This window comes from Crinia signifera, chromosome 7 (genome assembly GCF_055691185.1).
Source record: "Crinia signifera chromosome 7, ASM5569118v1, whole genome shotgun sequence".
NCBI classification, from domain to species: Eukaryota; Metazoa; Chordata; class Amphibia; order Anura; family Myobatrachidae; genus Crinia; species Crinia signifera.
Window position 1 is genome coordinate 158,377,402 of NC_139223.1, and position 13,345 is coordinate 158,390,746.

General features: G+C 44.7%; 1 protein-coding gene and 1 pseudogene across 2 annotated transcripts in view; both read right to left on the reverse strand.

The window, feature by feature from the left end:
* The window catches only part of ALS2 (alsin Rho guanine nucleotide exchange factor ALS2), a 149,021-nt gene that overhangs the window by 22,361 nt on the left and 113,315 nt on the right, over positions 1-13,345 (reverse strand). For both annotated transcript variants that reach the window (XM_083154087.1, XM_083154088.1), the window contains exons 26-28: positions 11,680-11,797; positions 4,044-4,201; positions 180-308 (exon numbers count right to left, since the gene is read on the reverse strand). In XM_083154087.1, the coding sequence (XP_083010213.1) occupies positions 180-308; positions 4,044-4,201; positions 11,680-11,797 (405 nt within the window). The remainder of the gene's footprint in view (positions 1-179; positions 309-4,043; positions 4,202-11,679; positions 11,798-13,345) is intronic.
* Positions 9,472-9,590, reverse strand: LOC146025392 (5S ribosomal RNA; annotated as a pseudogene).

The following is a 13,345-nucleotide window of genomic DNA, read 5'->3' on the forward strand; positions in this document are numbered from 1 at the left end:
AGCTGTAGCCTGAAATTTCCACCTTTCCAGGGGCTACCACTTCCTTCCATAGGCTTATACCAGAGTCAATGATGTTCCCCAGGTTTTTGGGGTAAAATTAGGTGCCTCTGCTTATATTCGGTTCGACTTATACTCAAGTATATATACAGTAAATATATTCCAGTCATTTCTGTCCTTACCCAGGTTCTGGAGACTGGGAGCCAGAGTCTGTTCTCTCATTGTAGAGGTGAGGCTTCTCAGGAGATGCCTGGAGAGTGTCCGCTGGCTGCAGTGTGCTGCCCTCTTCAGGGAGATCCGGGAACAGAAACCTGGCGGACAGCAGGCAGTTTGTTATTGCACAGTCTATTAATGACAGTTAGTGTCCTGTACTGTACAATGCATGCTGCTTCCCTTCTGCAATAACCACCCTGTAAGATTCTTACGTTTATATACATAGCTGGGGAGGGGTAATGCATTGTTCTATATTCTGCTATTTAAGTATTAATAAAAGGCACGGGATAGAATGCACAGAGACAGCGCTTCTTCTCTAAGGAGGCTTTCCTTCATACTTATGGCCAATGAAGGGAACTTGTGTGGTGTGATCTGGACAGGCATGGAGTAAGACTGGAGTCTCCCTGCTCTCTAGCATGTACATCTTTATAGACTATCCTACGGCCATCGGAGGAATCCATTTACTCCTCTCGTTGGCTTCTGACACTCGGGGGTGATTCTGCTGGTTTCCGGTTGATGTGTGTTTCTCTCCTGTCAGTGTCCAGCCTGGGTGCCACTTCTGAACAAACACATTGGGTGCTCTGCTTCTGTGTGCTTACAGCTTCTGTACCAGGGACCGCTGCTATTTCAGCCTACCTCCTTAATGTTAGCCCTGCAGGCCTGTCTTGTACCTACTAGGTACTTACCCCTTCTTGCTGTTCCTACTGTAACCCTGGTCTCCTGTTCAGTGCTACCCTCTGATCTTATTTTCAGTTTTTCTGCTGGCATCATATTACATGAAAAAGCGGACGAGATACGCGTCCTCCCGACCTTTTCATACCCCCACTATCCACGTCGGCTGGAGTTGATTCTATAAAGTGTGGCGAGCGCAACGAGCCACCGTGCCTGAAGCGGGGTTAATTAAACCTTTTCGGGTAAGAATATATAGTCTCCACTGACCCGAAAAGGTTTAATTAAGTCATATCTCTCCATAAACTTAGACTTCCAGACAACAGGGAAAGCTTATATTTCACAGCTTTCTCACCAGTAAATATCTCCCACATTAATTCTGTTACAAGTGGGAACACAATGTGTGTTTAATGTTGTTTTCTCTCTGTCCTATGTCACTTAGGTCTGCCTAAATAGACCTATTTTACTAATAATAAAATACAGTTTTAACAGAGTTATAATACTGTACTAGAAGGCTGTGCCCCACCCGGGAGATTTCTTCATATCCTATCTTGGATATTTTTGTTTGAATCGACTTACCTTACTCCCAGGGAGCACCTCTTCAACCATACACCGAATTATTCATTTATTGTGTTGTATGGAGCATGCCTTCACCATCCACGACAAATTAATCCTGTGCCCCAGGCCTACTTCCCCATCCCCCTTTTTTCCCCACAATTATTAAAAGATCAACTCCACGCCGATGTGGATAGTGGGGGTCTGAAAAGGTCGGGAGGATGCGTAACGCGTCCCCTCGCTCACCACGCTTCGGGCTGGCGTGGATAGTGTTGGTTTCAAATGGAGGCATTTGCCAGTATGTAACATGGAGCACTGGCAAATGCCTCCTTTATTGTGCAGGAGACGCACGCGCTACCGAACCCCTAACCCTGTCGGTAGGGTTGCTGTACCCTGCCGCAATAGTTACTCAGACGCAGAAGCGTATCAGATGCTTCTGCGTCTGACAGATGGAGCGCCTCTCCGCCGGCGCCCGCATGATCCCCTCTCCGCCGGAGAGGGGATCATGCGGGCGCCGGAGCTGTGTGAGAGGCGCTCACTAGGCTTGCCGGGAACAGAAATGCAGTTCCCGGCAACAGTACGGTGAGTAGCTGCCTCACGGGGACACTACGCTGACTACGCAGGGCTGCCGCGAAGCCGCGCTGATAACGTAGCTTAGGCTGCCGCCGTACAAACTACACAAGTACCGGATTATTTTATCCAAATGTAAAACGTGGTCAGCGAAGAACAGGGACGGCTGATGTTTAAATTGTTACTTATGTGGTGACTACAGGCACGGTGCTGGGACGTTCCCCAGGTATTACTCCACATTCTTGTTCCTTGTGGTCTTCATTTGAGTGAGCTGAATCAATGCAGTAGATACACACACCAGAGATATAGGGAATGTGCTAGGGTGACACAAATCAGAAAGGTACTAAATCTGCCTAGAATCAACTTAAGTGGGGTACAAACCTGAGCGGCATTGGAATGAATGCCCAGATTGTGTGTAATGCTGATGAAGAACAGAACGACACTTCCGATCTTCATTAGCATACTACAGGACGCTAGTGATATCGCCAGTGCATCAAACCTGATGACTTTACTTGGGAGTATACACAGAGCGATGTAGGCAAAAACAGCATATACTGTAGGCCATTCGTTGCTCCAGTGTGTGTCAACAAAGTCCTTCCTTAACAATACTATAGGACAAGCAAAAACCAAATCTAACATTCTCAATCTTAAATGGTAAATGACTCCAACACACACACACCCCATGGGTTAACCAAGCAACACAAAACACACTGAAACAGCGCTGTGCTAAATAATAGATTTATTAAAAATATTGAAACATATGGCCAACAACACAGACAAGACAAACACACATATAAAATGAGTAAATACTCAATGAATTTCAATAGCTCCTGTTAGGATAGTTAGTATACATGCTTTCCTTGGGTGTGGTATGACACACCAACAGTCGGGATTCCGACAGTCATTACTCAGACGTCGGAATCCCGACTGCACAGCGGGGGGAGCGCAATGAAGCCCCTTGCGGGCTCGCTGCGCTCGCCATGCTGCGGCACGGTGGTGAGCTGCGCTTGCCACCTATTTTATTCTCCCTCTATGGGAGTCGTGGAACCCCACGAGGGAGCAATCGGGGAGCCGTCCGGCACCCCTTTCCTTGATGAGACATAGTTTTTAACCGGTTAGTATGTTATTTGTAAGTCCCCCACTCTATGTGCACATATTAGTGGTAACAAGGCTTTGTTAGGGCTCATAAATACGTTATGGGGTCCAGCATCCACCACTGATACAGTCCGTGCTAGTGCTGTCTTTTCAGAGCGCTCTCACCAATACCTGTCCTGTGTCGGCCAGCAGCAATCCCCGGTCCTCTACGTGTTTCTCCGCCTTCTATGTCATTGGCGGCTTCCTCAGGAGGTATTCAGGTTAGGTAATACTAACTATCCTAACAGGAACTTTTGAAAGTCATTGAGTATTTACTCATTTTATATATGAGTGTTTGTCTTGTCTGTGTTGTTGGCCATATGTTTAAATATTTTAATAAATCTATTATTTTGCACAGCGCTGTTTCAGTGTGTTTGGTGTTGCTTGTTTTGGTCTACAAGGGGTTTGGTAGCTCCCCTTTTTGGAAACAGCTGCAGTGCAGAATAAATAACAATCAGCGCTCAAAGTTCATTTTTTTTAAATGTAAAACCTTCCGTCCTATTCAGAGGTCTCTGGGTGCACTTTGCGTCTACATACAGTATATTCAAATGTAACAGGAATAGTAATCAGGTGTTATTGAAAGATGTAAAATAAATCACATCAAAGCTTAATAGTTTTGGATTGTTAATGTTAGAAAGCATTAAGCATGGTTGATCAAGGTTTCTAATATGTTTCCCAGTATTCGTATAATAATCAGGATTCCAGTTTTGTTTTTTAAAATAAACTATTAATGCAAAAAAAAAAAAAAACTAAACCCCAATAAAACAGTTTTTGTTTTAAAAATACTATTTTTTTTCCAACCCTGACAAAGAAAAATGAACTTGACCATGAAAAGATGAAACCATGTTAACGGAAGTAGGAACAAACCAGAAATCTGCTTCAGTGATGACAGTGAGTGGTCTTACCTGACTAGATAGAAGATTCGCTTCAAGTAAGACTTGATCTCTCTCACTGCCTCCTGTAAGAGTCTTCGGTTGGCTCCTACCCCTACATATGTCATTCTGTATACTGCCACCAGGGTCTCCACCAGCCGACCTAGCTGATGCATTGGGGTTTCGCAAGCCTGGGGGAGAAGAGGGGAGATTATATGAGCACCGTAATTACAGTGAGAGCAGAAACATACAGCGCAAGGATCACATATGCAAAAACGACATATCTACAAACGTACATACTAGAACAAGCAAAGGTCGTTAATGCTTGACATGGTTACAGTAGTTCCTTCTATATACTGTATTATGAGAAACCCTTTCTGTACCAGGGACCGCTGGGGTGTTACATATAATATAGATAGATACAGTATTGTTCCTGAAGTTTGCATGCATTTGTACTATACATCTATGCATTTGATTACTGTGGTTATTTGCATATCGACTTCCATTCTCCATTATTAAATCCATATTTGTATTCTTTAGTATATATCTGTCATTGGGGCAGCACAGACGGTGTAATGGTTAGCATTACTGCCTCACAGCACTGAGGTCATGGGTTCTATTCCCACCATGTGTTATATATACGGGGCAGTATGGATGGTGTAATGGTTACATTACTGCCTCACAGCACTGAGGTCATGGGTTCTATTCCCACCATGTGTTAATTATACGGGGCAGTACGGATGGTGTAAATGTTAACATTACTGCCTCACAGCACTGAGGTCATGGGTTCTAGTCCCACCATGTGTTATATATACAGGGCAGTACGGATGGTGTAATGGTTACATTACTGCCTCACAGCGCTGAGGTCATGGGTTCTATTCCCACCATGTGTTATATATACAGGGCAGTACGGATGGTGTAATGGTTAGCATTACTGCCTCACAGCACTGAGGTTATGGGTTCTATCCCCACCATGTGTTATATATACGGGCAGTACGGATGGTGTAATGGTTAGCATTACTGCTTAAAAGCGCTGAGGTCATGGGTTCTATTCCCACCATGTGTTATTTATACAGTGCAGTACATATGGTGTAATGGTTACATTACTGCCTCACAGCGCTGAGGTCATGGGTTCTATCCCCACCATGTGTTATATATATATATATATATATATATATATATATATATATATATATATATGGGGCAGTACGGACGGTGTAATGGTTAGCATTACTGCCTCACAACACTGAGGTCATGGGTTCTATCCCCACCATGTGTTATATATACGGGGCAGTACGGACGGTGTAATGGTTAGTATTGCTGCCTCACAGCACTGAGGTCATGGGTTCTATCCCCACCATGTGTTATATATACGGGGCAGTACGGACGGTGTAATGGTTCTATTACTGCCTCACAGCACTGAGGTCATGGGTTCTATCCCCACCATGTGTTAATTATATGGGGCAGTACAGACGGTGTAATGGTTAGTATTACTGCCTCACAGCGCTGAGGTCATGGGTTCTATTCCCACCATGTGTTATATATATATATGGGGCAGTACGGATGGTGTAATGGTTAGCATTACTGCCTCACAGCGCTGAGGTCATGGGTTCTATCCCCACCATGTGTTATATATACGGGGCAGTACGGATGATGTAATGGTTAGCATTACTGCCTCATAGCACTGAGGTCATGGGTTCTATCCCCACCATGTGTTATATATACGGGCAGTACGGACGGTGTAATGGTTAGTATTACTGCCTCACAGCACTGAGGTCATGGTTCTATTCCCACCATGTGTTATATATACAGGGCAGTACGGATGGTGTAATGGTTAGCATTACTGCCTCACAGCGCTGAGGTTATGGGTTCTATCCCTACCATGTGTTATATATACGGGGCAGTACAGATGGTGTAATGGTTAGCATTACTGCCCCAAAGCGCTGAACTCATGGGTTCTATTCCCACCATGTGTTATTTATACAGTGCAGTACATATGGTGTAATGGTTACATTACTGCCTCCCAGCGCTGAGGTCATGGGTTCTATCCCCACCATGTGTTATATATACGGGGCAGTACGGATGATGTAATGGTTAGCATTACTACCTCATAGCACTGAGGTCATGGGTTCTATCCCCACCATGTGTTATATATACGGGGCAGTACGGACGGTGTAATGGTTAGTATTGCTGCCTCACAGCACTGAGGTCATGGGTTCCATCCCCACCATGTGTTATATATACGGGGCAGTACGGACGGTGTAATGGTTATATTACTGCCTCATAGCACTGAGGTCATGGGTTCTATCCCCACCATGTGTTATATATATGGTCAGTACGGATGGTGTAATGGTTAGCATTACTGCCTCACAGCGCTGAGGTCATGGGTTCTATCCCCACCTTGTGTTATATATACGGGGCAGTACGGACGGTGTAATGGTTAGTATTACTGCCTCACAGCGCTGAGGTCATGGGTTCTATTCCCACCATGTGTTATATATATGGGGCAGTACGGATGGTGTAATGGTTAGCATTACTGCCTCACAGCGCTGAGGTCATGGGTTCTATCCCCACCATGTATTATATATACGGGGCAGTACGGATGATGTAATGGTTAGCATTACTGCCTCATAGCACTGAGGTCATGGGTTCTATCCCCACCATGTGTTATATATACGGGCAGTACGGACGGTGTAATGGTTAGTATTACTGCCTCACAGCACTGAGGTCATGGGTTCTATCCCCACCATGTGTTATATATACGGGGCAGTACGGACAGTGTAATGGTTAGCATTACTGCCTCACAGCACTGAGGTCATTGGTTCTATCCCCACCATGTGTTATATATACGGCTCAGTACGGATGGTGTAATGGTCAGCATTACTGCCTCACAGTGCTGAGGTCATGGGTTCTATTCCCACCATGTGTTATATATACGGGGCAGTATGGATGGTGTAATGGTTAGCATTACTGCCTCACAGCACTGAGGTCATGGGTTGGATGCCCACCATGGCTCTAACTGTGCAGAGTTTGGATATTCTCCCCATACTTGCATGGGTTTCCTCCGGGTACCCCGGTTTCCTCCCACAACCCAAGAATATACTGGTAGGTCAACTGGCTGCCAACAAAATTAACCCTAGTATGTATGTGTGCCGTGCGTGTACATGTGGTAGGGAATATAGATTGTAAGCTCTACTGGGGCAGGGACTGATGTGAATGTTCAACTATACTGTGTAAAGCTCTGTGGAATATGTGTGCGCTATATAATAACTGGTAATAAATAATATAAAAAGAAGAGGGGGGAATTGGCACAGGCTGATGAAGATAAATAATTTAAAGAGTTTCAACTGTACATATAAAGACCAACATGGTTACTGCAGTAACTAGATTGTTCGCAGTGTCTGGTTGGTGGTGCTCCCAAAGGATGTTCAGCAATGAAACTGAAAAAAATGGGGGTCACAAGGATGACTACAAGAGAAGTTATGTGAGGTTTTTTGGGGCACACTTGACAAGTAATATTGGTGATGAAATATGATTAGTAATAGGTTAAAAATTAACTTTTGTTGGATATGCGCTAAAAGAAGAGAAAAAGGTGAATCAGTCACTTGTATTAACCCCTTCCCGACATTGCCTTTTATGGTAATTTTTTTTTTTTTTTCCTCCTTGCGTTCAAATAAGCGTAACTTTTTTAATTTTCCGGCTATATAGACACATGAGGGCTTTTTTTTTGCGGGACAAGTTGTACTTTTTAATGGTACCATTTACTATACCGTATAATATTCTGGGGAATCAGGAAATAATTCAATGTGGGGTAAAAAGAAAAAAAAACGCAATTCCACAATTTTGCGCTGGTTACGTTTTTTTTGGAGTTCATAGTTTGTTTAAAATGATGGGTTATCTTTATTCTATGGGTCGTTACGATTCCGGTGATACCAAACTTATATAGTTTTCGTTACATTTTACCACAAAAAAAAAAATAGAAAATGTTACGGTTTTTCGAATTTGCGTTGCGTCGCCATGTTCTGCGGCTTATAACTTTTTTATTTTTCCACCTACGGACCTGGGTGAGGGCTCATTTTTTGCGGGCTGAAGTGTACTTTTTAATTAATACCATTATGGGATATGGGCGACTTTCTGATCTCTTTTAGCTATTTTTTTTGGGTAGGCGATGCGACCAAAAAACGTAGTTTTGGCGTTGGGGATTATTTTCCGTTTACGCCTTTAACCGTGCGGGATAACTAATGTTATATTTTAATAGATCGGACTTTTAGGAACGCGGCGATACCAAATATGTTTATTTTTTTTATTTTTTATTTATTTTTATTTGGGAAATGGGGAAAGGGGGGTGATTTGAACTTTTAATATTTTTTTATTTTTTTTTTATTTTTAAACTTTATTTTTTTTTTTTTTTTACTTTTACTACAAGGCCCCCTAGTGTACTTGACCACTAGGGGGCGCGATCGCCTGTACTAGGTTCAGCCATAGAGCTCTATGGCTGAACGTAGTGATTTTATGCACTTCCTATTACATCCTGCCTCAGGCAGGATATGATAGGTATGCAGACACGGCCAGCACAGGGGTCTACATTAGACCCCTGGCTACCATGGCAACCGATCGGCACCCTCCGATCTCGCTGCGGGGGGCCCCGATCGGCGCCGGAGGGGGGCGCCCCCCCTCCGATCAGCTATTTAAGCACTGCGGGCGCTTTGCCCGCGGTGCTTAAAGGGTTAAACGGCCACGATCGGCGAACTCGCCGCTCGTGGCCGTGAGAGCAGGGACCTGGCTGTAATATACAGCCATTACCTGCTCTCTTTCAAGCCAGCTCACTCCGTGAGCTGGCTTGATTCCCCCGCAACCGACATATGACGTAAATGTACGTCATATGTCGGGAAGGGGTTAATTTGCAAGTGATCAGACTGGTCACCAGATGGTGAGAGTCCTGAGCAATGTCACTATAGCCGGCGCAATGGTATGATAAGTATAGAATCCACCTGTCAACCAAAATCACACATGTAACAGTAATAACGGTTCAATTATTCTTAATCCTAAGGATGGTTTGACAAAGGTGGTCTGATTATGACGCTTGACACAAAGATAAAATTATTTTATATATAGATATGAGTATATGTAGCCTCCGTCCGACAAACATAAAATAAAATAAAAAACTGCAATCTTAGAAGGAAAAATAAAGAATTTGTGTAGGTTATAAGCTTGGGTCAGACACTGAGGGGGAAATGTACTAAAGGAAATTTGTAAAAAAATAGGTGTATTTGAAAAAAATAGGTGTATTTGTATCCAGAAATACACTTATTTTTGACATTTACTATCCCGAAAATACGGCAATTCGTATTCGTATTGATGGGCTATCAATACGAATACGAATTGCCGTATTTTCAGGATTTTTTTTTTTTTACAAATTTCCTTTAGTAAATTTCCCCCTGAGTGTTTCTGCTATTCCGTAATATTACAACACCAGATATTCCCAGTGGGTCCTCCCCACAGGTACTAAGCCGGCCAATCACTGCTTAGCTGCTGAGATCGGAACGGGATCAGGCGGTCCAGTGATGTATGATAGTAAATTTACCAAATGAGAGGGCACCTGTGTTGATACCCAAGGAAAAGCAGGATGCTTCTGCTTTCAGAGGTGCCAACAGTACATCACCCTGTTACCTGCCTGTATTCCAGGGAGATTTGTGGTATGACACGACTGATGAATGAAAGAGAGCACGATGAATGACACGACCAGAGAGAATGGAACAATAGAAGAGTGAGAAATGGGTTGGTGTCTCCGGCGTGTCTCACCTTCTGCTGTCCACCATCTACTGATAGTATCCAATGGTGAATGAGAGAGGCGAGTGACGTCCACCCCTTCCCTGAGATATAAGATATCAGGTATAAATGAATTGGTGAAAAAAAAAGGGGCAGAAGGAGAGAGCAGTCTAATACTTAAATGTAAATTAGTGTGAGTACAGAAATAAGCTATTTCTGAGGTAAGATGATGAATGTGTCCTCGTTGCTGGTGCAACTGGTTGTCACCAGTATCAGTATAGTCTTACTGGGACCGCTGTGACAGCCTGAGGAATTTGATCCTAGTTTGACTGGTCTGTACAATTTAAAGAGGTTTTGGGTGAATTGACATCTGTCATTCCCCTAATAATTGACCAGGCAAAATAACTCTCGGTTGCCGTGGAATGCAATAACACAATGAAATAAACTGTGAAACTTGCGGTGGTAAGTATTAATGGTTGCTATACACTGTAATTGTATTGTAGATTAAACTGAGAATATACGCTGTGGAAGTCAGAGTATGATAAATATCAGGCTTCAGATATAACCAACGAGTAAGCTGTAATTGTTACAATCACTTTTCACTTATGCTAGTCACAAATACAATACATTGTTGCAGGTGGTGTGACAGATACAATTTACGCTGTTTTGTCTCCTATGCTGAGCGAAAAAAACTTGCATGCATTGGGTTACCTGCTATTGGAAAGTCTCAGCGGCTAATAGCTCCCACATACGGGTATATGTATGCTGGCATTGATGGGGTTAAGATTACTGCAGATTCTTAGCGCCGGAGGGTGACTGACTGGAGGGTACTTAGCTTGATTGCGGTGCCCGTAGCCTGTGAGACGGGGTGAACCGCATGAGGTGGATGCCGAGATTGTCAATGAAGACGGCAGTAGAAGTGTAGTCAGCTGGAAGTCGGCGCCCGTCGCCGAATTGACGGGAATGCCGCGGGAGATGAAGTGCCGGGATCGGCAGCAGGGACAGAGGCTGGAGGTGTGTCAGAGGCGTCTTCCTGACATGTGTTTCGCTGCGGCTTCTTCTAAGATTGCAGTTTTTTTATTTTATGTTTGTCGGACGGAGGCTACATATACTCATATCTATATATAAAATAATTTTATCTTTGTGTCAAGCGTCATAATCAGACCACCTTTGTCAAACCATCCTTAGGATTAAGAATAATTGAACCGTTATTACTGTTACATGTGTGATTTTGGTTGACAGGTGGATTCTATACTTATCCTACCATTGCGCCGGCTATAGTGACATTGCTCAGGACCATCTGGTGACCAGTCTGATCACTTGCAAATTAATACAAGTGACTGATTCACCTTTTTCTCTTCTTTTAGCGCATATCCAATAAAAGTTAATTTTTAACCTATTACTAATCATATTTCATCGCCAATATTACTTGCCAAGTGTACCCCAAAAAACCTCACGTATGTTCTCTTGTAGTCATCCTCGTGACCCCCATTTTTTTCAATAAATAAATTATATCAGATGTAGACCTTTGATTTTTATAATCCGGTTTCATTTCTGTGGGATTCCTGCGCTGACCCCATGCCGCCATGTTATTTACACTTATCGAGCAATAAATTGATTACTACATTACACCCTTCCAACTTCCACATTTTATCATATTTATTAGCCCCTGTGATTCTTTCTTGTACATAAAAACTTAAATCATTTTAGTTTAATAGGACCCATATTGATTCATATTAGACACGTGTAGATAGACCTAACATAGTAACTACGAGGTAAGAAGATCTATCACCTTTATAATGTGCAAATAAGTAGACCCTTATATGTATAAAGTAGTCAAATAACATAAAACAGAATAAAATGTCTACAACATAGTTAAGAAAATAATAAAGTAATTTACATTTATTAAATAGGTCTTGATCTTCTCGTATTTCTCCATGGTGAAAGCACCAGTGTGATGGGGAATCCTTTCCAAGCTCTCCAGTGTTTGGGTATGGGAACGGCTTAGTGGTTCTGGACTGTAATAGAGAGATTATATTAAATGGAAAAAACTCTATGGCTGTGCAATCATCTTATATAGGCCCGTTACCTATGGCCAGGCCCTCATTACCTATGGCCAGGCCCCCCCGCTACCTATGGCCAAGCCCCCCGTTACCTATGGCCAGGCCCCCCCGTTACCTATGGCCAGGCCCTCGTTACCTATGGCCAGGCCCCCCGTTACCTATGGCCGGCCAGGCCCCCCGTTACCTATGGCCAGCCCCCCCCCCCGTTACCTATGGCCAGGCCCCCCCCACCCCCGTTACCTATGGCCAGGCCCCTGTTACCTAGGGCCAGCTGCCCCCCCGTTACCTATGGCCAGGCCCTCCCGTTAACTATGGCCAGGCCCCCCCGTTACCTATGGCCAGGCCCCCCCCCCGTTACCTATGGCCAGCCCCCCCCCGTTACCTATGGCCAGCCCCCCCCCCCCGTTACCTATGGCCAGGCCCCCCGTTACCTATGGCCAGGCCCCTCCCCCCGTTACCTATGGCCAGGCCACCCCCCCCCCCAACCCCGTTACCTATGGCCAGGCCCCTGTTACCTAGGGCCAGCTCCCCTGTTACCTATGGCAAGCCCCCCCCCCGTTACCTAGGGCCAGGCCACCCGTCATCTATCCCTGGTGGTCCAGCAGGAGCGGGTAGCGTACCAGCCATCCGCTTGCTAGCGCAGCCTGGTGGTCCCCCACGCCAGGCTGCTACAGCCGCTTAATGCTTGTGCTGGGGGTGCGTTACCTGAATCGGTCTTCCGAGTGCCCGGAGCCAGCTGCGGTCACTCACCGAGTGCGTGGTGTGTAGCTACCGGGCCTGAGTGATGGAGCAGCAGCTCGGGTGTCTAATAGACGCCGAGCACTGCTGCCCTGTCACTGACCCCTTTCTAAGGCGCATGTTAGCTCCTGCCAGCACCGAAAAAAACTGAGCTTCCTGGCCCGGAGGAGGGGAAGAGGGTAGGAGGAGCGTGTCTGCCTGGGAGGCAGGAAGAAATGTAACCTTTTCGGGTGCTGGAATGCTCTCTCCCACTCACTACCCAGCATTAGCCCTGTGGCTCCTGACACGTCACGAAGAATAAAGAGGAGTTCAAGTAAATAACATTAGATCAGTTTCACTTCGTCCATCTGGAGGATGCTGGAATACTCTGGACTGTAGAAGGCGCTACATAGGAGCAGGCAAAAAATGCAAACTACTGATATCTTGCCTGTGGGCTGCCTCCTCCCACCTACATCCCATAATCCTTGCTACATAAGCTGCCAATACAAGATCACAACACAATGACCTAGAACAGAGTGAAAAAACAAAACAAAGGCACCACATACAAGAAGGGAGCACAGTGTGCCCAGATAGATAAGGAGAAACATAACTGGAGAGTGCCAAGAAAAAAAATCATTCTCTGGATGGTTGCCATGATCCATCTGACTTCTGATCGATGCCCACTCTCGCTTGTGTGCATGAAAGAACCAAAAGCCGTATTACAAAATGCAGCGAAACTATCCATGTAAAGTAGGCCAAGAGAATCAGCATTGCCATATGCTATAC